The sequence below is a fragment of the Myotis yumanensis genome, unplaced genomic scaffold (genome assembly GCF_028538775.1).
Source record: "Myotis yumanensis isolate MYYU_CA2020_CCGP unplaced genomic scaffold, mMyoYum1.0.hap1 SCAF_1, whole genome shotgun sequence".
In the NCBI taxonomy this organism is placed as follows: Eukaryota; Metazoa; Chordata; class Mammalia; order Chiroptera; family Vespertilionidae; genus Myotis; species Myotis yumanensis.
In genome coordinates this window covers 16,097,750-16,123,704 of record NW_027223752.1, presented here as the reverse complement: position 1 = coordinate 16,123,704, position 25,955 = coordinate 16,097,750, and the positions used below count along the sequence as shown (strand labels likewise).

General features: G+C 54.7%; 1 protein-coding gene across 1 annotated transcript in view; it reads left to right on the top strand.

Moving 5' to 3' along the window:
• LOC139010326 (ras and Rab interactor 3-like) overlaps positions 1-21,078 on the top strand; it is a 108,668-nt gene extending 87,590 nt beyond the window's left edge. Inside the window, 4 exon segments of the mRNA XM_070414614.1 lie at positions 12,635-12,766; positions 18,635-18,798; positions 20,005-20,267; positions 20,269-21,078. Of these exon segments, the coding sequence (XP_070270715.1) occupies positions 12,635-12,766; positions 18,635-18,798; positions 20,005-20,267; positions 20,269-20,323 (614 nt within the window). The 3' untranslated portion in view covers positions 20,324-21,078.
• The last annotated feature ends 4,877 nt before the right edge of the window (positions 21,079-25,955 follow it).

Sequence of the window (25,955 nt, the reverse complement as noted above, 5' to 3'; positions counted from 1 at the left end):
GGTTAACCTGCCCAGGAGCTCTATAAGGTTCTGTGCTGCATCTTGGGAGCTTTGTTCACCTGGATGTGCTCAGAGACCAGAGAGTCTACCTCGAAACCCCTCAGTCCGCACTCTGAGGCATCTGCAGCGAAAATTCAGCTCTCTTTGGGGCCCCCAACGCTGTGTCCGGCCCCACTGCCTGGCCTGGGCACACTGCCAGCCCCACCATGGTAATGATGGAGTGGCACCCACTGCTTCTGAAAGGTGATCTCCTTCAGATACATGGTGGCTTTTCGGCGACGCACATCCTCGGTGGCCTGGGGCCGTGGTCGGCAAACTGTGGCTCGCGAGCCACATGCGGCTTTTTGGCCCCTTGAGTGTGGCTCTTCCTAAGCCTTAGGAGTACCCTAATTAAGTTAATAACAATGTACCTACCTATATAGTTTAAGTTTAAAAAATTTGGCTCTCAAAAGAATTTTCAATCGTTGTACTGTTGATATTTGGCTCTATTGACTAATGAGTTTGCCGACCACTGGCCTGGGCCGTTTCACAGGTGTTCTTAAAGGGAACACAGAGATTTGAGCCTCTTGGTTTGCGTGATTCTGTGGGGTTTTCTGGGTCTGGTGGAGAGTGAACCATTTTCAGGGGTCATCTCGGGCCGCTTTCGGAAAGAGGAAGACCAGTTTTTCTTTTTAGTTAAAGTTCCTCATTTTGTCTTTGTCAGATGTTTCCTCGTGACCAGAGAGAGGTTGTCCATTTTCAGCCAGACCCCCACTGACTCTTTAATTCTCCTGACTTGGACATTCAGCACCTTAGGACCAGGCCCTTGACCCCGAGCATCTAATCCACACCTCCCTCCTGCCAGACGCTCCCAGCGCCTGGCTGCCCAAAATGGTCCCACACCAGCAGCCCTGCATAGAGGCCCTGGAGCTGTTGGCCAGTGACCCCATGGAGGGCAGAATGCCAGCGTGGGTCCTGCCTGCCTCCACCCCTGGCACCCTCAGAGCGATCAACCCTTCCTTCCCACCCTCCCTCTCACCCCACCCGCCCTGCCCCAGCCCCTCCATCTCCAGGGAAGAAGCTGGCAGAGTAATCTGTGGTCCAGCCGTGGCCACTTGAGACGAAGATAAATATAGGGCCTGGCTGTTGACGAGACCTGTTGGAACAGTGGGCAGAGGGTTAAACCTGGAGGCACAATGCCGGGGCTGACCAGCAGACCCTGAACGACAGATAAATGATTACTCTGCCACACGATTTCTGTGAAAGGGAGGGCTAAGGGACTGCCTGGCTAAAGGAACCAGACAGCCTCCTTCGCCTGCCTCTTCAGGCTTTTATGGTAACAGCAGTTTGGGGTAAAGTTTATCTTTTAGATACAATCAGATGGATAAGTAATCTTGGGAGGACACATGTGTCTGCAGTTTCCTTTAAGCAAGGACCTAAAGATTAAGCATAAAGATTCCGGTAAACACCCGGGGGTCTGCAGGTGCACAGACTTGTTTGGAAAGGTCAAGGAACAATTAGGGGTAGCCGCCTTCGGCCAACTTGCCTAAGTTGGAATTTCCTCCTTACAAACTCTCCAACTAAGTTCCCTGTGCTCCCCGCCAGCACAAGGCCTGAGGTCACTGGCCAGGCCATCTTTTCTAGAAACGTAGTTGGTATTTATGCCCAGGATACAGATGGGCCAGGATTCAAACCGAGCATGTTCTCACTCTGAAACACGTATGCTTTTATTGTTGTGCCGAGCAGCCAGCCTAGGAACAGATTTCAAGGTTCCTGATTCCTGACCAAGAGCTTCCTCCACCATTGCAGCAAGTGAGGGCCCCACATCAGGAAGAGGGGGTAGTTCAAGGACATAAAGGCTCTGGATAAACATGGCCTCCATCCTCAGCCAGGAGCAGCCCAGCTTCTCGTGGATGTCACGCGGCTCAGTGAGACCAGTTGGGACGTCTAGAATCATGTCCCCGTTACTTTGACAAAGAAGTGATTCCCACCTCTTCAGCGTCTAAGACCAGATAGCTGGCCTGCTATTCGGGAGGCAGAGATTCAAGCCAAAGAATTTCTCTCTAAGATGGGGGGGGAAAGGGCAGGAGGAATGCAGTGTTTGCAAGTGTGGGATTCTTTCTTTTCTTTTCTTTCTTTTTTTTTTTGTTGTTGCTAATCCTCATTAGAGGATATTTCTTCCACTGCTTTTCAGAGAGTGGAAGGGAGGGAGGGAAAGGGAGAGAGAGAGAAAGGGAGAAACATCCATGTGAGAGAGACCTAGATGTGCTCAATGATCAGAGAATCTACATCTGGGATATCTTTTCCTTCTGTGCAACCTCCTCTGCTGGCTTAGGAACCACCTGCTATCTCTGAGCATACTTAATTTTTTTCTGAATCATAGGAGAGTAAGTCACATACATCTTGGCTCTTTACCCCTAAGTACTATTCCAAGAATAGGGAAAAGTACTCACCAGCGGCAGGGAGCTAACCTGCAACCCAGGTACATGCCCTTGACCGTGAATCAAACCCACGAGCCTTTGGTGCGTGGGCCAGCGCTCTAACCAGTTAGCAACACTGGCCAGGGCCGTGGGATTCTTTAGAAAAGAATATAAAGAACTTTCTTCTAACATAGATAAAGGGCAGGCAATATCCCAGAAGGCAGTGGAAGCCGGCTGCTTTCTTCTGTCCCTTCAGCAGTCTGTCTCAACACCCTAGACTTCAGGGAATGGAACCGGCTCCTGACCCTGGGGGACAGGGTACCCAACAGCCAGGTGGCTGACTATGGGGCCCAAGAGGTGGTCTTGGAGTCCCAAAGTCCCTCAGGCCCTTTGCCCTCCATCTCCCTGGCAGAGACCACACAGGGAGCTAAGAATCTGCAACTCTTCAGAGTGGGGCAGAGGCTGGGGGTTGGGAGGGGGAAGGAACCTCGATGGAGCCCCTAAGAGCATGAAACGAAAGGCCTATGACATTGACTGGGGTGGAGAGGACAGAGAGAGGTCAGGCTGCGGTTGTTTTTAAATCTGGGTTGAAAAAAATCGAAACTGATTTCTGATGACAAAAGTCACTCATGTTTGTTGTAGGAAAAAAGATGAGTATTTTGATGGATTTCTTGGTGGTTTAGAAATAGATACAGACAGGGAGCTAGATAGGTAAGTAATTAAGGAGACACTTGTGGCTGTAACAGAAAAACCCTGCAATCTCTAACTTGAGGGAAGTTTATTTCTCAGTCATGAAGTCCAGTCAAATGGAGGATGGTTGGGGGCGGGGGCATGGGCTCTGCTTTGTAGTCACTCAGGGACCCAGACCGAGGGAGGCTTTCTAAGTGCCCCTGGGCATTGACATCCAGGAGAGAGAGACGCACATATGACCCAGGCCTGGTAGTGAAGCACAAGCTTGCTTTTACACCCCACAACAGAATTGGGGTTCAGACCCTCTAAGACAGCGGTTCTCAACCTGTGGGTCGCGACCCTTTTGGCGATCAAACGACCCTTTCACAGGGGTCGCCTAAGACCATCCTGCATATCAGATATTTACATTACGATTCATAACAGTAGCAACGTTACAGTTATGAAGTAGCAACGAAAATAATTTTATGGTTGGATCACAACATGAGGAACTGTATTTAAAGGGCCGGAAGGTTGAGAACCACTGCTCTAAGATGTCATGTTCTGAGGATTATTAGACACTAGAGGCCTGATGCACGAAAATTCGTACAAGAGTAGGCTTTCCTTCCCCCGGCTGCCAGCACCGGCTTCCCTCCTCTGGCCGCCCACAGACACCCGGGACCCAGGCTGGCTTCCCTCTGGCCCCGGCTTTGTCCGGAAGGACTTGTGGTCTAATTAGCAAATTTCCCTTTTATTATTAGACATGTTACTCTCCTGTCTTGCCTAATAACCATGTCTAACATTTCTCACATGCCAGTAACGCAGCAGGCACCGTGTTAATCATTTCCCATCTGTCTCATTGAACCCTCACAACCACCCACAAGGCGTGGACATTCTTGCTCTCCCCATTTTAGAGCCGAGGCAGCATGCTCAGGGTCCTGCCTGGGCAGGTGAGTGGCAGACCTAGGACTTGGATCCAGGTGCTGTGCTGAGCTGCTGCATTCTCCTACCTGTCCAGGGTGTCCGGGGTCAGAGGTGACCTCAGAGATGGGCCCACGTCATGGGCGGCCTCAGGGCCTCCCAGGCAGGCGGGGACTTTTGGCTTCAGGTCTCTGAGCCCACACCTACTCGGCTGGCTGGCTTGCGGGCTGAGCTCTCCAAAGAGGAACCCAGGGAGCTGGAGTGATTTCTTCGGGGATGTGGCGTTGCTCAAAGCAGAACTGAGACCGAAGCCGCACCTGCACGCAGTGCAAACAGCCGGACAGGACAGCTTTGGGGGCTCCATGGGAGCGAGGGGAAGCTCCCCATCTCAGTCAGTCAGCCAGAGGAGCCGCCGTCTGTATAAAACACCCCTAACAGAAGGCTCCCGCTGCCCGAGTAACGGTACGGCCTCCTGCTCTAGAGGCTGTCTGCTTCCTGCCAGCCTACGTTTTCATCAAATACTAGTAGGTCCATTTATCCAGCAACTTAACAGACATGTGTGGATGATACAGATATTGACAGAAAAACAGTCCCTGTCTTTAGGATGGTCACAATTCAGGCGGAAAAACAGCACCAAACAAACGACATCTGTGCAGAGAGATAAACGCGATTCATTCACGTAGCAAATATACTTATTCAACACCTACCACAGGCACTGGCGAGGCATTTCGTATCAACAGTAAGCACCAGAAAGTCCCTGCCCGCACAGACCTTCCATTCCAGTGGGGAGAGGCAGGTGCGCAACCAGGAAACAAACACCAAACACATCCTCGGGTGCTGGAACACGCTACCTGGGGAAACCAGGAGGGGTCCGGGCAGTGCTGAAGGAGTTTGCTGCCTGGGGTGGGAGGTCGGGGTCGGGGTAAGGGCCTCTCTGATTCATTAACACAAGTATCAGTGTATAATATTTGTTTTTTCATTCATTCCGTTTATTTCCGAGGCATGCGGCCCACTGGCCTCGAGTTTGACGTGCTTGACCTAGTTTGTGGGTGTGGGGTCTTTGGCAAGACTTCCTAGAGAAAGGACGCGGCTGTAAGGGGGAACCAAGGAGGAGGTGAGGGCCAAGGCGGGTCCCAGCTGAGGGTCTTGTGCTGCCCCAGGATGGTCGCATCATTCAGAGGCCAGTCAACAAATTGGGGGACCGGGGCGGGGGGGGAGGGGCAGTTATATGATGGCAGACCCTTCCTCTAGATCGGGGGTCTGCACACTACGGCCCGCAGGCCCGCTCTGGCCTGCCACCTGGAACGGTCACATCCACTCGTTTACGCAGTGTCTGCGGCTGCGTTTGTTACAATGGCTGAGCTGAATAGTCAGGATAGAAACCATGGAACTAAAATATTTACTATCTGGCCCTTTACAGCAAACACACACACACACAATTGCCAACTCTTCTTTTAGATAATGCTTCCTAGAAGAGAAATCCTTCTTTCAATCCAGCCACTCATCTGATGCTCACAAGGGCCTGAGTAACAGACTGAGTGAGTTTTATTATTATACCCATTTTTCAGATGAGAAAACTGAGGCTCAGCATGAGTGGCCCCAGATGGCTCAGCTAGTTAAGTGGCAGAGTTGGGGGCCCGTTAACCCGGTGTGCCTCCGTGTGCGTGAGCCAGGTGAGCAGGCTTCAGCCCATTGTCAGCAGACTCTCCTCCTCTGACATCTCCCAGCCAGTGAAACACCATAAGCCTCGAACCAGCTCTTTGAAATGTGATCGGCTCCCCCCATATCTACAGGTGGGAAGCAGACATCACTGGGAAATGCAGGCTGCAGCCCAGCGGGGCTTCCGGAGGCGTAGTTAGAGGGGCGAGATATCTGATTCATGAAAGACAGATTCCCATCACAGGAGGGCTTTTTGCATCTGTGCCCCAGCATCCCAGGGCGCTGCCTGGGGCCCCACCGTGCACAGGGCTGAGACTGGGCCTGGGCTCCTGGCCTCACCGGAAGGAGAGAGCAGCCCTGACCACCCCTGGGAGATCAGCGGGAGCTGGTGCTTGTAAAGGTTGCTTGAAGCTTATGTTTGTCTGCAAACAGCTCTCAGGGCCCAGAACCCATGGGGCCGTTCCTCACGCTCACAGGGCAGAGAGGCCAGATTCTAGGCCCAGCTCCACCTCTGGCCAGCTGTGGGGCTTGTAGCAAATGTCTTGCATCTCTGAGCCTCAGTTTCCTCACAGTGAGGTCGGACTTGATGGACCCAGGACCATGATGTGTTAAGTCAGCTCGTGCCAGCCCAGGAGAGCTAATTGTGTACGTCTCTGTGCCCTCCTCGTCCATGTTGGTAGAAGCTGAAATGGAGCACTGAGGAGATATTTACACTGTGGAAATTGGTAAACTCTACAAATCCGAACTCTTTTTTCTTCAGAGAACCGGTCGTGAAGCATTTCCCAGCACACCCCTGTCTAAGGCCCATGGCAGATCCCGGTATCTTTGACCGTGGCCCCAGCCCTGGGCAGGACAGAGGAGTGACCGGTGTGAACACACGTGGGCCTCAATTCAGCCCACTGCCCGGGTCCTATGTCCCAAGCTCTGTGGTAGTGACTGGATGATGAGGCAGAGGCTCAGAGTGGTTAAACAACTTGGGAGCGGGAGCCATCCAGCTGTGCTTGACGGTGTGGGAGGGGACGAGAAATCAGTAAGGGAAGGTAGGAAGGGTGCCCCGGGCACAGGGAATGGTGCATGTGAAGGCACAGAGGTGTAAAAGTGCCTGTGGAGGTCAGAGAATGGCCCACAATTCAACCCAGTGGAGTGCTATGTGGAAGGTGATGGAGGCGGAATGTCGCTCTGAGTCAGAAGTTGCAAAGCAGAGTGTAGAGTAAGCGCTGGGAGCTGGGGCAGTCCAGGAGGGCTTCGTGGAGGAGGTGGAACTTGAAGCAAGAGTGTTGACGTAGCAGGAACATGGGATTGTGCGTGTAATAAAGCTAGATTCAAGTCTTGGTTCACCACCTCCTAGCCATGTGACCTTAGACCGGAAGCTTAACTTCTCTGGGACTCACTTTCCTCATCTGTGAAGTAGGCATAATGACTCTAACACAGCTCAGAGTTGGTTTAGGAGTTCACTGGTATAATGAGTTTGTAAAATATGCATTGCATCTTTAAATGTTGGTGCTGTGTGGGAGACGGAGGCACGGCCTTTGGAAGGAAAGGGGAGGGCTTGCCAGGTGGGTGAGTGGCGAAAACCAAGGGGCAGGAATGCAGGTGACTTGCATAGAGGCCATCGACTAGGCCATGTGGCTGGAGGAGAGGAGGGTCATTCACGTGGGACAGGTGTCTGTGGGCCCAATTGCAGAAGGCCTTGAACATCAGGGTAAGAGATCTGGACTTCATTCCCTAAGCAGTGGGGAGCCATTGATGGTTCTTGTGAAGAGACGTAGCATGATCGGAGCTGTAACTCAAGATAAGTTGGTAGACAGAGTAGATCATAGGACAGAGAGCCTGCTGGGGGGCAACCTTAGAGAGTGGGGCTGGGAAAGCAAAGGGTGAGCAAAGGAGGCAGTGAGGAGGAAGACACCACTGGCCACAGGGGAGAGAGGGCCCCAGAAGAAAAGGGGGACTCCCAGGCCTTGCATCTCAGCACTTGGGGGCGGGGGGATGGGTTCCTTGATGGAAATGGGAGGCCTCAGTAAGGGCTGGTTTCCAGGAACAGATGACGCACACCCTGGCTTGGCCCCCAATGGGGAAGGACTCGTGGAGTCTCTGTAAAGGCTTATCTGAGTTGGTGCCAAGTCACCAGCTCTGAGGTCTTGCTGGGAGCTCGGCAGTCATCCATCACCCATTCATTCATTCATTCATTCACCCATTCATTCCTCCAGCACCGTGCCATGCCCAGCACTGTGCCATGCTCTGTGTACTGGGGCGACAGAGAGTTGCTCATGGGTAGGTGGAGGGACAGATGCAGGAGTCCCCTGCAGCGGGTGGCTGAATACAACGTGGTGGGAATCAAGGAGATGCGCCCCAAAGCCCGCCTCTGATGCACCGGGTCAGCCAAGATTCTCAAGAAGAGAAGAAAGAGAAAGGGGCAAAGGACTCTCCAATCCCACGGAGCACAGAGCCACAGTCTGGAGGGCTTCCTCCCGTCCCCCTCCCCCATCTCTAAGTCCTCAAACATGGGCCCCAGCTGGACCACCCTTTTGGCTGAAAGTCACTGTCCCTCCAGCTGGGTTTCCCATCTTGGCACTAGAGACAGTTAGGGGCTGAGTAATTCTGTTCGGCGGGGGGCTGTCCTTGCACCGTAAGATGTGTAGCAGCATCCCTGGCCTCGACGCCAGGGGGACCATCACTCTAGTGGTGACAACCAAAAAAGGGACTCCAGATATTGCCACACGGCCCCTGCTGGAGAACCACAGCTCGAAAGCAAATGACGTTCCTGACTGTATCCCTTGGTGAGTTATTCATAGGACACCCCAGAAGACGATGTTCTTGGAGCCGGAGTAGAAATTCCGTCAGCCCAAATCCACACGTGAGCGCCAGTGAATTTTAAAGGCACAGGTGGGCTTTCCCTCACATTCCTGCTGCCTGACTCCCCTTGTTCCTAACTCATAACTCAAACAAGAAATGAGTCTCCTGGATGCCAGGATTCTAATCATTCCATTATCGCCATGAAAAACAACCTCTGGCACAAAACAGCCTTTCCCTGGGAACCGATTAGTCGTGTCCCGGCTCCTAGAGGTTTATGGGAAGGCTTTCTCCCGCACGGGCCGATTCTGTGCCGGGAGGGTGCGGGAGCCTTGGAACAAATCTTCAGAGAGCCTCGCAGCACCGAGCTGCATCTCGAATGTTCTGTAGCGGGTGCTTCCCAGCGAGCATGGTGGGAGCCCTCCATGGAAAGCGGCCCACAGGATTCTCACCAAAACCCCCTGGGATATCATGTTCTCTGTGTCAGTTCACCGGTGACTGGAAACGCAGGCTCAGAGACATAAAGCCATTAGCCCAAGGTCACACAGCTAGGTAGCGGTGTGCTGGGACTCGCGGCGGGTCTGCCTGCCTCTGCTGGTCAGTGCTGCGTTACCAGCCCCTTCAGCCTGTTCATTTTACAGGCAGAAAAACTGGGGCTACCCAAGAAAACAAAACTTGGGTGTCGGTAAGAGCTCACCTTTCCGTGGCACTTTATGGGCTCCAAATCGCGTTCGTGTTATTTTCCTCATTTTGTTCTCTTGAAAACCTGAAAGACCATCAGGGCCGGTGTTGCTGGCCCCATGTTGCAGATGTAAAAACTGAGTTGGGCCAGGAAAAAAGAAGAAAAAATAAACCTGAGCGTGGCCAGGAAGGCAGGCCACAGGCACACCTTTCTCTGGAAAGCAAACAAGGATGAGTGGAACTATGGAGACACCCGTGTCCACGCAGAGCCCACTGAGGCGGTGCCGATTCGTGCTTCTCGGGGTGCGATCCCCAGAGGGGCTGGGATATTCAACACTGAGCTCCTGTCTTTTTTTGAAAGAAACTCCGAACCCATTAGTAGTCACTCCCCATCCCCTCCTCCCCCAGTGCCTGGCAACCACTAGTCCACTTCTGTCTCCCTGGATTTGCTGATCCTGGGCATTTCATATGAATGGAATCATACAATACGTGCAACACGTGGTCTTCGGGGATTGCTCCTTTCACGTAGCGTAATGATTTCAAGGTTCATCGGTGTCGGAGCATGTACCGGTAGTGTGTTCTTTTTATGGCCAGCGGGTGTCCCATTGTCTGGATCGACCACATTTTGTCTCTTCGCTCACCAGCCGATAAATATCTTTGCTGTTTTCCGCCTTTGGGCTTTTATGAACGATGTTGCTATGACCGTGTGAGTACAAGTCTGTGTGTGTACATTTCTCTCGGGTGTGCAACCGGGAGTGGAATTACTGGGTCAAATGTTAAGATGAGTAATCGTTTAACTCAGTATTTTAAAAAATAAAAATGAGTGCACAAAAATCTGTGATGAACAAAAACATCAACCTTTTTAAGCAAAGGCAGGGTGTTGTCTGTTGTGTGGCCCGTGTGACTGTACAACAGGAACAGACATTTCCAATCAGCTGGTGACTTCCTGGGCTCGTGTGAGTTTGTGGAGCCTGACAATGGCATGCAGGCAGATGTTTAACCAGGGTTTGACATGCAGTTGTGTTTTTTCATTAACTTCTTCCACTTGGGTTCAAAATACGAGGGGATATTTTGATAAGTAGCTGTCGGAGCACACATGTTCCTGTTGCCACAGGCCCCGCTGTGGCCCAATAAAGCACTGACCGCTGACGTGGTTTCATTTAACTCTCAAATCTCCACCTCCTTCTCCAGCCTCTCTGCCCAGATTAGAGGAGGGCAGGACTGTCCCCGGGTTTGCAGCTAGTGAATGGGAGAGCTGGGATTTGAACCTGGGCCTGCGGCCAGAGGCCTGGCTCTACACCACTCACTGTCCCTCTCACGACTTCATAAGGTGTGTGGCCAAGGGAGAGTCACTTAAGCTCTCTGAGCCTCAGTCTCTTCTTCAGGAAGGCGGGCAAAATACCCACTCTGTGTGATTGCTGTGAGGAATGATGTGCGTATGCACAGTCACCTGGGAAATTTGCTTTCCTCCCTGGAGGTGCGTGCCTTGAGGCAACGAAATGAATCACTAATTGAAACCTGTCCTCACGTGTGCTATGGGAACCCACAACCATGTCCCCCTAAAGCAGCGGTTCTCAACCTGTGGGTCGCGACCCACTTGGGGGTCGAACGACCCTTTCACAGGGGTCGCCTAAGACCATCGGAAAACACATATATAATTACATATTGCTTTCGTGATTAATCACTATGTTTTAATTATGTTCAATTTGTAACAATGAAAATACATCCTGCATATCAGATATTTACATTACGATTCATAACAGCAGCAAAATTACAGTTGTGAAGTAGCAACGAAAATAATTTTATGGTTGGGGGTCACCACAACATGAGGAACTGTATTAACAGGTCACGGCATTAGGAAGGTTGAAAACCACTGCCCTAAATGAAGCCGCATGTGAACATTTCATTTTTGTCCTCAGGCTTAGAAAAATAACTTGGTTTCCCTGCCCCCCTAACCGCCCCCTCCCCCCCCCCCCCCCCCCCCCGCAAGAAACAGGTGTATTTTCTCAGGGACACTGAGAAGAATGTAGCTGATTGTGTTTCCCTTTTCACTTTGGCCACCAGGAAACTCAAAAGCCAGATTGGTGGCTCCAAAGGAGCAGTTGTGTGACTTCTTGCTTATGCGTGTGTTTGCTTTTTCCCATGATGCACAATTCCTCTTGTAATCTATGTTTGCCCTGATGTTTACATTTTTATTGTAGATTTTTACTGTTTTATCATGTATTTCCTGATGGGCCACCTAAACCTTTGGTAAAACATGCCAAGTAGAACTACCTTTTTGAGAGAAGTGTAGATTGCCTGGTGTGTATTTGAACTGATTATTCATCTCTCCCAAGACACAGCGGGCAGCAGCCCTGGATGACCCTCTGGGGCCATGCCCAGGCCTGGTAGCTCTGAGTCTGGAGGCCTTTGTCCTCCGAGCCCTTTAGTGAGAGGAGGCGAGAAGGGAGTTGGGGAGCCCAGTGGCTGTTCCTCACTGTGCAAAGCTGCCCTGCCAAGTGGTCCTGGTCCCCAGGGCACCTGTATTCAGGCTAAGAGACCAACGGGGAGCTCCAGGAGGAATCCTCGCCCTCCGGGTCCCACCTCTGATTTTTGTGTTGCCATATGGTCAGTCTTCAGAGCCCAACTGGGAAGGCCCCCCTTCCAGCCGCTTCTCTTCCCCAAGGCCTCTGTTCCTGCGGAGAGGCTCGCGCCCTGGGAACATCTCCCGCAGAAGCAGCAGGGAGGAGCACTCCCTTTTGGAGGGCTGTACATTTTAAAGGAAACCCTCTGCAAAGGGCGCCACCTCAGCCCAAGGAATGAACGTGGAATGGTGGAATTGCTGCCTGGTAGCACTGATTGAGGGAGGGCTTTCTGTTTTGCAGATGGAGGGAGATGTGTGGTTTCAGAGGGAAGGCAGGGGGTGGGGGGATGAGAGAGGGAGCGGGTAAGAGATCAACCAAAGGACTTGTAAGCATGCATATAAGCATAACCCATGGACACAGACAGTAGTGGGGGGTGAGGGCGTGTGCTGGGGGTGGGAACGGCTGGGGAGAGGTCATTAAGGGGAAAGGAGACATATGTAATACTTTCAACAATAAAGAATTTTTAAAAATACCTAAAAAAAAGGGGAGGGGGGGTGCAGGGAGCCTTCCCAGAAGACATCAACGTCAGACAGGCAGGTGCTTCTGGGTGGGCCCGTGGAGACGCGTGGTGTGAACTTGACTGCCAGTCAGTCAGGCAGCAAGTGGCATTGAGGGGAAGGGCAGGAAAGAGGAAGGGCCTGGGTCTTGCCCGCCCTGGCGGAGGGCACCTTTCTCGGTTCCTTCTTCCCAAGCCCGGACTGTGTCACAGGCCACCCCCCTGAAGTCTGCTTCCAGGGTCGCCCCCGTCCTGAGAGTCCTAAGAGAGCGGGAAGGTTCCTCTTCCAGCAGTGACCACCCGCTACCCAGAAAACCACCGGCCCCTCCCCCTGGGCAGGGGGCCGCTCACAGGGAGAACCTCTCACTCACCGCCTTCTGCCTCCTTCCTCCTCCCAGGGAAGCCCTACGGGGCAGACGACTTCCTGCCCGTGCTCATGTACGTGCTGGCCCGCAGCAACCTCACGGAGATGCTTCTCAACGTGGAGTACATGATGGAGCTCATGGACCCCGCCCTGCAGCTGGGGGAGGGTGAGTCACTCTGGGGCGGTCTCTGGGCCCCGGGGGCCTATTGCACACCCCCAACCCAGCCCAGCGGGGGGTTCACTGGGCAGTCCAGCGAGCACCTCCTAGATGTCAGACTCCACTGAGCTTTGGGGACACCGCACAGAGCCCGACACAGACCCTGTGCTGGTGGAGCTCACGGACTAGCAGGGGAACTGGGCCAATCAAGGGACCATGTCACTGCTGCTTGACATATGCTGAAATGGTGAGAAGCCCAGAGGGTATAGGAGCTTGTTTACTCAGGCGGTGCAGTCAGAGAAGGCTTCCTGGAAGAGGTCACACCTGAGCGGAGCATGGGAGATTGAATAGGAACCAGCCAGATAAAGAATGGGGAACGGCCCTAGCTGGTTTTGCTCAATGGTTAGAGCGTCAGCCCAAAGACTGAAGAGTCTCGGGTTTGATTTTGATGAAGGGCACATACCTCGGTTGCAGGCTCGATCCCTGGCCCTGGTTGGGGAGCGTGCGGGAGGCAACCAATCAATGTGTTTCTCTCACATGGATGTTTCTCTCTGTCTCTACCCCTCCCTTTCACTTTCTAAAGATCAATGGAAAAAATATCCTCTGGTGAGGATTAACAAGAAAATAGAAGGGGAACCGCAGCTGCTAGTCGTGTAAAAGAGCAGGCTGCAGTGTCCATGGGGCTTCTGCGAGGGGAACGATGGTCATTTCCCAGGCTGGGGCGGCCCTGTGGGCGCTCAGCCCCCTGCTCAGCCAGCCCTGGGCCAGGTCCTCAGTGGGCGGAGGTTAAGGCTGTGAGTAAATGGCAGGGCTGTGGTCTGCTCCACCCACCCTCAGTTTTCCTTCCCCTTTCTTCCTTCCCTCCCATTCCTCCCACCCACTCAGCCTCAGCCACGCCTCCACCAAGAATCCCAGAGGTGCAGCCTGCCCAGGTATCAGCTCTGAGGGACCCCGAATTGTCCTCTAACACATCCGCCTCGAAGGGTGAAACAAGGCTCTCAGGCCCCAAGTGGCCCCTTTGGGCTTTGTGGTTTTATGCTAAACCGACCCTCTTTGCATCTGTTTGCATTTTTAGCAACCATCGGTCTCTGAGCAACAGCCTCTGTGATTTCTTGGAAGGTCAGAGGAGCATGGAAAGCATGACGTTTACTGTCACATGTGACTTTGGTTTGTGCCCTAGGACCACTAGATCTATTTTTCTCTCCTCCATAGTTAAAACTTCCCTGCAGTTGGAACAACCTGTCTCCCAGAGGGTGCAGGAACTCAGTAGAAGCCAGGCCCCTTCAGCAGTGATTATCAGCCACCCAGTACATCCATCCACCCATCCACCCATCTATCCACCCACTCACCCATCCACCCACCCATCTATCCACCCACTCACCCATCCACCCACCTATCTATCCACCCACTCACCCATCCACCCACCCATCTATCCACCCACTCACCCATCCACCCACCCATCCATCCACCCACCCATCTATCCATCCACCCCCCATCCATCCACCCATCTATCCACCTACTCACCCATCCACCCACCCATCTATCCACCCACTCACCCATCTACCCACCCATCCATCCATCCATCCACCCCCCCATCTACCCATCCACCCATCTATCCACCCACTCACCAATCCACCCACTCACCCATCCACCCACCCATCCACCCCCCATCCATCCACCCATCTATCCATCCATCGACCCATCTATCCTTCTACCCACCCATCCATCTACCTACCTAGATACCTACCCATCTACCCACACACCTATCCACCCATCAATCCATCCACCAACCCATCCATCTATCTACCCATCTATCCATCCAGCCATCCAGCCATCTATCCATCCACCTACCCATCTATCCATCTATCCATCTACCCAGATACCTACCCACCCATCTCCCCATCCATCCATCCACCCACCCATTCATCTGTTCATTTAGCAGTTACTCATGTGCTTAGGGCCCCTGCCAGGCACTTGGGTTGCAATGCAAGCAAGAGTAGTGAGCTGATAGTCTCATGAAAATGAATGAATGCCTTATTCTGTTCTGTCACATCTAGTGGATGTTGAGAAGACAGGAAGAAGGCTGGTGGGATAGGATGGTCGGGCAGGACAGGGCTCAGATGACCAAGGGAGTCGCTGAGCACAGAGAATCTTCTCATTACTTTTTTTTCTGTTTTCCAAATTTTCCACAGTGAGTATATGTTGCTCATCTTCCTGGAAAGAAATCATTTAAAAATTCTGTGAAAGGACTGATTCCAAACCCACGGGGCTGTTGCCGAGTCTTGGAGACAAAGGATGGTGTGAGGCCGGAAGGCTCTGTGGTGGTCTCAGCACTGGCTCACTCTCCGGCAGTGACCAGCCCGCCCTGGCCACCAGGACTCCTAATGGGGCTCCAAGCCAGGCACAGGGGCTGAGCAGGGGCAGGACAGGGACATCCTTGGCCCAACTACTCTCTCCTTATGGACCTGCACCCCCACCCCATCCTGCCATGGCCTCCTGGGTCCTTCTTCCTGTTCCTGACGCTTTCAGGGTTCCAGTGGAAAGGTGATATCCTTCAGGCAGGAACACTGGTCTGTTATGGGCTACAGTGTGTTCCTGAGAAAAACGAAAGTACAAATAAATACAGAAAGGCCTTAAATGCTTTATAGTTTCTGACCCAAGGCTGCCTCAATCCCCTGCAGCCTGCCCTCTTTCAGACTTAAGTAACCAGAGACCCTCACCCCACTTCTGGCCCTATGAGGGGATTTCGAAGAAATCTGTGGGGTGTTTGCTGCAATAAAGATTAAGTGGGATAAACCTAGCCAGGCTGCTACACTTGCCCCTCCCAGCAGCCTGCCACCCCTCACCACCCCGCCCCCCCCCCCACACACACACAGCAGCGTCAGACCCTGCCCATGGGGGCCAGAGGACAAATGTCACACCATGCAGCACACACCAGGAGGTGGGATGGCTGGCATGGGTGCCTCCCTGCATCCGTGTTCCTAGGCTGATAGCCAGGGCGGGAGGTCGCAGCACCCAGGCCAGGCCTCAACAGCTATTAGCCTCCTGTTCTGAGATGACTTGGGGATCCCCAGCTTGGGCAGGGGCTCCCACCCTTCAAGTCTGCCAGCTATCAGGCCCCATCTGGAAGTATCTGGGCCCAAGGATGAGGGACAGACACTGTATTTCCCCGGCTTCATCCTCATGTCCTAGCTGGGCGGTGGTGCCCAGGGTGCTCCATCGCCAAAGCCCCCGCGCGAAGGTAAAGAGGGTGCCGACAGTCCCTGCTCTTGGTCCTCACGGAGCTCAGAGATGCCTGGACACAGGCGCCCTCAGGGAGTCCCCAGTCTTGAGCACTTCAGTTGCTAGAACCTCAGAGGAGAAGTAGCACAGGATGCAGTAATATGAGCGGTGTGGGGGCGGGATTTCGGTCCTGGTTCTGCCTCTGATTGGCTGGAGCCCTGGGGCAAGTGGTGTAACCTCTCTGGCTCAGGAAAGTGAAGGCACTGGGCTGGATTTGGGGTTTTCCACTTGTCTGGGCAGTTTTGTGTTCTGCAGAGATAGCCGTGGGCAGAAGGAGCGGTGGAGCTGGGCTCTGCCTTCTCGTGTTCCACGGTTCATAGTAGCACACGGTTCTGTGTTCAACAAAAAGCCCGCAAGCTGGGCTCCGGAGTCTGTGCACTGCGGGACCTTCGTGTTCCGCCAGCTGTTCCACCAGCTGTTCAGTCTGCTGTAGTTTGGCAAAGAACAAGTGATGGGGTCCCATTTTCTCTGCAGCGAGCCTATCTATCAGGTGTGAGAGGTCAGGGTAGAACAGGCTGGGGAGATGAGAAGTCGAGAGGTCCTACGCCTTAGGCTGATGGGACCCCAGCCCCCTGTGAGCCCCTCCCTGCAGCTCCCACCATCCTGCCACCATGGGATGGACAGGAGACCCAGGGAGCTGCGGGGCACCTGGCTGGAGCCAGCTCAGGTTCCAAACCGCTGCCAGAAGCAGCCGCATGGACTCATCCACCACGTCCACTCTCCACGTCGGATGACAGCTGGCTAATATCTAATGGGGCAGTGAGTTTTACTCCTCAAAGGGCAACACTTTCTCCCCTGAGAGATCAGCTCCAAACCTCACTGTGGTTGGTGTCACCTGCCACCTAATGGCCCTCGGTGGTACTGCATGGCATCCCACAGAGGGAAGTGGCCTGGGGGGTCTCCTGGGCTGTGAAAAACAAAAAACAAAAAACAGGACATGAGCAAGAGGAGTGGCTAAAGGACTTGGGGGTTCCTTCCCCTTCTCCTGCGAGCACCTCCCCTAGGTCACCTACCCACCCACCGTGCATTACTCATTACTAAGCACTGTACGCACTAGTGTATCATCTCATTTACTTTTCACGTGGATATTATGGGATTTGCAGCTGAGGAAACAGGTGTAGAGAGGGCACTAACTCACCTGAGATCACAGGGCAGAGACCTAGATCCTGCTCTGCCTCCAGAACTGTTCTCCATCGGCCCACGGCACTCAGGTCCCAGCCAGGATCACGGATGGGAAACAGGACCTTCGAGGCGCGCCAACTAGAGGACAGGGACTCCCGGGCAGCAGGGCTGGAGGCACCAGGAAAGGCCTCCGGTCACACGCAGGCTTCCTGCTTCACGGAGAAAGGAGACCATGAGTGGCTCATGGCCCTTCTCTGACAAGGGACACCAGGCCAAGTTCTACACGGGCCAAGTTCTACACGGGCCCTGGCACTTTTTTTTTTTTAAATGTCTCTTTCCTACTATGACAGGGTGTGTGATCCTGTGGCCATAACCCCTTTATTATAACCTCCACCAAACCCAGCCAGGGCATGGCCTTCTCTCATGTTGGCTGTAGAGTTTGTAGGTAAATGTAGCTTCATCCGGTGGAAGTTAAGGATGCTCTAAGCTGCAAATAACTCACGATGCAGCTAATAATGGTTTGTCTCTTGCACCAAGAAGTCGTGGGGTATGCAACTGATCATGACGGTGGTTTTTAGCTTTGCCATCAGGAAAGTGTGGACCCAGCTCTTTCCCTTGTTCTTAGGGCGTGAGCCTTTGTCTACGTGCCTCTCACTCCTGGTCACAAAACAGCTGCTATGCCTCGGGGCTTACGTCTGTGTTCCAGGTCGGAAGAAGGGAATGGGCAAAACCCAAAGGGACGTATCAACGGAGTCTGCTCCTTTTCTCTTTATATATAATTAACAGAAACTACTATTTCATTTTAATTGAGTTTATTGGTGTGACATTGGTTAGTAAAATTATATAGGCTTCGGGTGTACAATTCTCTAATACATCATCTGTGTTGTGTGCTCACCGCCCCTTAGTCTGCCCCACCCAGGGACTTCCACTTAAATCTAAATAGCCAGAACAGCCCTAACTGGTTTGGCTCAGTGGATAGAGCGTCACCCTGTGGACTCAAGGGTCCCAGCTTCAATTCCGGTCAGGGGCATGTACCTTGGTTGCGAGCACATCCCTGGTGGGAGTGTGCAGGAGGCAGCTGATCGATGTTTCTAACTTTCTATTCCTCTCTGTAAAAAATCAATAAAATATATTTTTAAAAAATAAAAATAAATAGCCAGAACGGGGTCTCCTGCCCTCTACCCCGAGTTGCAAGGGAGTCAGGGCAGTAAGCATTTTCTACTGATTGTTATTTCCCTCAGAAAGGTAAAGGTCAGTTAGTAAGGAAGAACGAGAAGATGGAGTTTGGGTGGGTCACTAGGAGAATCAGCCTCACGTCAAAAATCATTGTCCCGGTACCTAAAGGGCTGGGGGAAAGGCCGGGTAAGTGGGAGGGAACCCCATGAAAGTCCTCCTCCCTCTCTAAAGCGAGGGGCTCCCTTTGTGGGTGGGCCCAGGCGGCCCTAGTCAACCCGCACACCCTTGTCTCCGCAGGTTCCTACTATCTGACCACCACCTACGGGGCGCTGGAGCACATCAAGAACTACGACAAGATCACGGTGACCAGGCAGCTGAGCGTGGAGGTGCAGGACTCCATCCACCGCTGGGAGCGCCGGCGCACGCTCAACAAGGCCCGCGCCTCCCGCTCCTCCGTGCAGGTGACGCCTGGGACAGGGGATGGGAGGAGACCAGGCACACACACCATCCCCACTGCCATGGGGGGAGACCAGGTCCCAGACACCATCCCCACTGCCATGGGAGGAGACTGTACCCACACCATCCCCACTGCCATGGGAGGAGTGAGCTGGGCTTCCCATCCTGGAAGAAAGGGTGATCCCAGTGACGCTCTTGACACAGCACCTGGTATGCACCCCTGTCACCATCCGTCCACAAGGGACAGTCCCGCACATACCCCTTCCCACCTGCCCACTGGGTGCTTGGGAAAGAGGCCTCCCTCGCAGCCATGGTGTAAACTGTAAAGAGCTGGAGTTTTCCCACTTTACAGTGGAGGAAATGGAGGCTCAGAGGTCAGGGTCACACAGTGAGTGGGAGCAGGGACTGGAGGGCCCATCCTTCCACCATAGGATCCTCCCTCCCAGACTGGTGGGGGAAGGTGAAGGTGCCATTGGTGTGTGTGCGTGTGTGTGTGTGCGTGTGTGTGTTCATGCGCCTATGCTGCTCCCATCCCCAGCCACATGCAGAAGCATCGCCTCACCCTGCCCTGCCCCTCTCCACCTGGCCTAAACCCTCCACCTTTCAGGCCCAGCTCCCCTCCCGCTTCCACCAAGCCTCTTCCTTCCCTCCAGTCCCCCTTCCCTCCGCCCCCCACCTCCCTGTCTCCAGCTTGACCCACCCCAGGCTCTTCCAGCCCTAAGGCCTGAGCTGTTCCACCTGCCTTAGTCCCAGCTGGACCCTGGGCTGCTGGGGCCGGGACCTGCCTCCAGTTTTATGTATGCCGCCCTTCCTGCCCTGCATTGCCCCTGGGGTGCAGGAGGACCGCTGAAATGATGAGGAAGTGACAGCTGAATACATACATGATGGCGAGCCGTGTACTGGCCGCCAGGGGGCGTGCTCCCTCCTCGGTGCCAAGACCAAGCCACTGACTCACCCTGCAGGGTCATCCCCGCAGAGAGGCGGGGTGCAGAGGGCCTTGCCTTAGGTGGCACAGCAGGGTCGGCCACGGGTACCCTGACTGCAGCCTCGCGACCGTCCGACCATCCCTTCTCTCTCCGGAGAGGAGCCTGGGGCCCAGAGAGGGAAAAGGTCTCGCCCGAGGCCACCCAGCTCCCCTGCGTGGGGTGTAGGGGGGAGACAGGATGCGCGTGGCCGGCTGGTGACCAAGCCCCCTCCGCCTCACCCCGCAGGACTTCATCTGCGTGTCGTACCTGGAGCCGGAGCAGCAGTCGCGGACGCTGGCGTCGCGGGCGGACACGCTGGCCACGGCGCTGTGCGCTCAGTGCGCGGAGAAGTTCGAGGTGCTGCACCCGCAGGACCACCGGCTCTTCGTGCTGGTGGACGGGCGCTGCTTCCAGCTGGCGGACGAGGCGCTGCCGCACCACATCAAGGGCTACCTGCTGCGGAGCGAGCCCAAGCGCGACTTCCACTTCGTGTACCGGCCCCTGGACGGCGGGGGGCAGCGGGGACCCGCCCTGCCTCGTGGTGCGGGAGCCCAACTTCCTGTGAGGCCCGGTTGACTGCAGCCCCCTCGGTGGCAGTGTTTACTGAGACTGGCTGGGCCGAGAAGCGGGCAGACTGCGGTCACACTCGCTCACGCCCCATGCTCACACTCAGCTGGACCTCCTCATACAAGCAGGAGCCCATATCTGACCACACACACACACACATACACACCCAACATGGATGCCCGTCTGTCACACGTGCTTGCAACCCACTGAGCATGCCGAGGCCAGCGCGGCAGGACAGCTGTGAAAATGACAAGCAGCAGTGGCCAAGCATGCTTCCTGAGGGAGAGTCATAGCACTGGAGGGCCAGGTTACCTGTTAGGGAAACTGAGGCTCTGCCAGCTGCAGCAGAAAGAGCTCAAGACGGGGCCCTGTTCACACACAGGCCCTGCCTTCCCGCACCATCGTCCAATCTGATGTCTTCCCTCTGGGCCCCAGGGGGGCACTGGGGTATATAGGAGGCTCAGGATCTTAAGAGTATCTCTCAGGGTGTGTGCTGAAGAGACAGGCCCCCCTCCCTGCTCCAGAGCCTGCCCTCGGCTACCAGCACCCACAGTCTCTCCTGCAGCTTCTGAGTGCCTCCAGAAGCAGCCAGACATGCACCGGGACCCCAAACAAGGGCAGCTCCTCTGCTCCAGGAACGAGCCCAGCCTCGGCCACACAGGAACACTGACAGGGCCCTTGCCCTGGCGGACACCAGGGCTGTGGCCATTGTGGCAGGAGGCACTGTGTGGGGACAGTTTAATAAAAGCCCTTTTGAAAATGGTATCGCCTTTTCTCAAGGGGCTGGGACTCTGCTCAGCCGGCCAGGCAGCCCATGAATAGCCTAACTCCCTCCCCGGGAGGGGTTCAGAAGACTCCCTCCTTTACACCGAGGGCCCTATCTTTTGAGAATTTGCCATGTAGCCTCAGCCTCAGAGCTCTGGCCTCTGTGTGCCCCTCAGCCCGGTCGTCTCCTGCCTCCTCACCATCCTTGGTTCCCATCATTCCCAACTCTGGATTGCTTTCCAAACAGTCTCTTACCTTCCTGCTTCCGCTACCTATCCCAGAAATCCCATTCCCTAAAGTCTTTGCCTGGTCAAACTCCTATTCAGTCTTCAAAGCCCACCTCCTCCAGGAAGGCTTCTCTGATTTCTTAGACTGGCCAGATAGACCTTGTCCACGTTCCCACAGCCCCCTGGGCTCATCTCTCTCACAAGAGAGATCCCATCAGAGTGCAGTTGTCTGTTGATTCGTCTGCTTTCTCCACCAGGTTTGGACCATTCAGGGGTGTCCTCCGCATTAATTAAAAATATGTATTTGTGGAGTGCCTGCTCTGTCAGGCCCTGGGACACAGCAGAGAACACAGCAAAGCTCACGTGGATAGCATTGAGCAGGTTGCCCCAAGGGGGTCAGCCGGACCCCCCTGAATTAAACTCCTGGGCACCAACCAGCTCCCCCAGCCAGTCAGACCTGTAGGCCTCTGGCTCTGGGCCAGCCCCGTGTGAACTGTGGGGCGTGCTCCGGCCAGATGCAGCCAGCCCTGGAGGACTTCCCAGGCTGGGGTTCGGTGTAGCAGACATGAGAAAACGCAAACCCAGAGCTGCGGGCAGCCAGCCAGGACCCCAGGTTGCCCCCTCCCCCACGCAGACCCTCTCCCCTTCCTGAGCTTCCAGTTGCCCCGCAGCCCTGAGCTGAGCTGCCTTCGCAGCCTTGTGCCCCCAGTTGTAAGGCGAGGCGCCCACCGCCTCCAACAAGACCTGAGGCTGGCGGAGAAGGTCACGGGGGCCCATGACCCAAACACCCTCTTACCCAGGTGGGGCCTCAGCTTGGTGTGGGGCGGAATTCAGAGGGTGGATTGGGCACAAGCCCAGCCCCGGGGGGATTATGTTAAGCTCCCAAGTAAGGGAACAGAGCCAGCCAGCGAGCGGGACTGAGAGGCCACTGTCAGAAGAGGGTGTGTGTGTGTACAGTGTATGCCTGGGTGTGCACCAGGCCCACCATCCTGAGGCCAATGCTGAGGCCCACCCATCATCAGGAGAGGCCAGAGGAGGAGGGGCGGGGCCACCTGGACCCCCTGTCATCCGGATGCCTCAGCCCCAAGGGAGGTGTGAGGGGACAACCTCAGGTGTGGGGGCCTGATCCAGGGCCACGGGACAGGGCCGTTGCGCATGCGGAGCTCTCGGTGGGCCTGGTGCTGTCAGCAATTCGCCTGCATTATTTCACTGAATCTGCACACAGCCCCTCGAGGGAGATATTACGGATGAGGACGTGCAGGCTCAAAGACAGGGGGTGTTAGTCTGCTCGGGCTGCCATAACAGAACACCACAGACGGCCGGCTTCGATAACAGAAACTGGTTTTCTCACTGGCGCTGGAAGCCTACGTTAAGCCGTTGGCAGAATCGGTTCCTCCTTGGCTCACAGACGGCCGCCTTCTCGCTGCGTCCTCACGCGGCCTCTCCTCGGTGCATGGGCCCCTGGTGTCTTTCCCTCTGCTGATAAGGACCCAGTGCTATTGGATTAGGCCCACCCATAGGACTCAATTACAGGGCCCAGGCTGAGGGAGCCTGCAGCCAAGGTACATGCCCTTGACCAGAATCAAACCCGGGACCCTTTGGTCTGCAGGCTGACGCTCTATCCACTGAGCCAAACCGGCTAGGGCAGTTCCTTAATGCTTGTGATGTATTTGCATTGTAATGCCTACAGACTTAAAAAAAAAAAAAAAGATACAATTTACATACCATAATATTCACCAAACACAGTTTTAGTTTTAATCTTTACTATGAACATTTTCTTCATCACTTTCTCAAGTCTAGAGAGAGCACACACTGAGGAAAACAAATCAAGCCCTGATTTGGTAACATGTGCCAATTTCCTCGGTGTAAATACTTTCACTATCGCTGATTTCAAGCTGCCAACCTGGAGTCCCTATCCACCAAGATGGGACTAGATGTGCGGTGCCACCTGTTCTATAATATCACCTCCACGCAGGTACGATAGATATGAATAACCCAAGAGCATAGGTAACAGGAAAACAATTACAAGGGGCAGGTTCAGAGTATTTATTGCCTTTGTTTGTTTAAAATGTTTTCACTTATTTTAAAAAGAGGAATGGGGAGAGAAGGAGAGAGAGAGATGAGAGAGAGAGAGAGAGAGAGACATTGGTCACTTGTGACCCACACACACCCTACCAGGGATCAAACACACACCCCGGGCTTGTACCTCACTGGGAATGGAACCAGTGACCTTTCAGTGCACAGGACAATCAATGCCCAACCCACTGAGCACACCGGCCGGGGTATTACCTTTGTTTTTAATATAAATTATTTAATCCCAAGTTCACACAAGTTACCTTATAGCCATGGCTGAGTTTAACACCTGGCTTGTGAAGTCCCTGGAAACACCATGGGCTCTCACAAGCCAGCACAGGCTGCCTCCAGCACAGCAAGGGCACTGCCTGGCAGGGTGGGCTGAACGGAAGGAGCCAGCGAGGGTGAGAGTGAGGCCTCTGCCAGCAAATCCACTGGACCCACGGGAGGGGCTGCACAGGACCACGGTCAGAAGGATGGATGGAAGAAGAGACTGGGCGGCTCCCAGGGTCTGCCCGAATGTTCTCCCCCAGGTCAGTGGGGTGGATGCGAGGGAAGACAGCTGGGTTGTGGCTCGGTGGCCCGTTGGTGAAGGGAGCTGAAGAAGGGGGTTGGGATGACCTTGCAGCCTAGGGGCCCCCCACACTCCATCCCCTCTCACAGGGCATCTCCATGCTGACCTTTCACCTACGAGATGGGCAAAGATGAAAACCCATAAAGGAGTCAATGAAGGAGGGGTGTGGGGAACAGGCGCTCACTCTCCATTTGAGTGTGAGCTGGCACAGAAGTGGGTTGGAAATTTGGCATTATCTGTTAATTAAAAAGTACATTTATACATTTTCCCTAAGCTATTTCTAGGATGATAACCTGTGAAACACTGGCACGTCTTCCAAATACACACACACACACACTCACTCATGCACACATGTGTGCACACCAGCACCCTGGCTCTACCACTTGCCCTGTTGCCCACCTGTCAGCCCCTGTGTCATTCATGGAATCTTTTACGTTTGCAACCAGCCCTTTCACCAGGTCCAGGGAAACAGAAGTTCCTGTCCACCAACTGCCCTGAATGCCTGGGGAGGGCGCTGACACTCATTCACTGAGCAGTTACTGTGGGCCAGACCCCTTCCAAGCACTCCGTGGGAATAAACGGATTTACTTCATTTGTTAAATGTGCTGACGAAAAGGGAGACTGACTCCGTCTTCCCAATTAGCACCAGAGAAATCACTGGGTGAGAGACAGGCATGGGCTCCAGGGTGTAAGACAGAAGGGAGACCCTGTAGAGACTTGGGTGGGGGTAGTGAGGGTGCTGAGTATATGCAGCACTGGATGAGGTGAGACAGATGGAAGATGAACTTTGTCACGCCTGCTCTTGGGTCTCCCTTGCACAGCCCTGCACACGGGTCCTCAGGCCCTCTGGGCAGATATCAGCCCTGGTCCACCTGTCAGGGCACAGGATGGGAGGTGCCCAGGGAGGCAGGGATGGGCCAGTGCCCCAGGCACCCCCTTCTCCTGCTCCTCACCCCTAGGCTGGGGGCTGCAGCTGGGAGTCCCTTCCTCTCCTGTGGCTTCTCTCCAGGAGCCCAGGAGACAGTGACGGGGCAGGTGGGCAGGGACCGGAGCTCTCCACGCTGCCTGTGAGACGCTCACTCCCGGAATCAGGGTGAGGGCAAGGCTGGTCCTTCTGGAGCTGCAACTCACATGACCTTCTCTGCGAGTGAGTCTAATTTCCCTCTCACAAGGACACCTGTCGTTGCAGCGAGGGCCTACCCATCCAAGACCCAAGGCCTCCTCTGAACTTGATTACATCTGCAAAGGCCATATTCCCAACAAGACCGCGGTCACTGTGTCCCATCCGCATGGATTTGGGGACACAACACACCTCAGAAGAGGTATCACACGGTACACGGAGCCCCGGGGTGGAGTGGAAACACCAGTCTCAGAACAGCAAGCTGAGCAGAAATTTCCCATAACTACTGGTAAATGCACGCCCAGGCACAAGGACACATTTCCCTGTGGGCATGTTCTCTCCCCCGTGCACGTGTCTCAAGATGCACGCCGGCGACAAGCACGGCCCCTTCCGAGCAGGGCGTGCAGAAGCCTCTGCACCAGGCTTTCCGGGATGAAGTGGGGGCGCACTTCTGCACGCACCACCCACCCCTTTACAACTTGGCTGGAGAGGAGACGCGCGGCGGCTGCGCGGTTCCCTGCACTGCCGCCTCCCGCCAGCAGGGGACACCCCGGCCCTCACGGAGCGCCGCGCTCCGACCGGAAGTCCCGCCCCTGCAGGAAGTCAGCGAGGCGCCTGGGGAAGATGGCGAGGTCCCGGGGCACCGGAGTGTCTGGCCATTGTAGCTGCTGCAGCAGGGACCCTGGGGACCTCGGGGCAGACGTGGGCCTGGGGCGGCGGGCGGGGCCCTGGGGCGGCTGACCCTGCGGGGAGGAGCCCGGCCGGCGGCCTCGAAGGGCAGCCCCGCGGGGGACGTGCTCATGCGGGGGAGTCGGTCAGCTTCTGCGGGGAAGATGGGACGTGGGGGGCGCGGGGCACGGGGCGCGGGCTG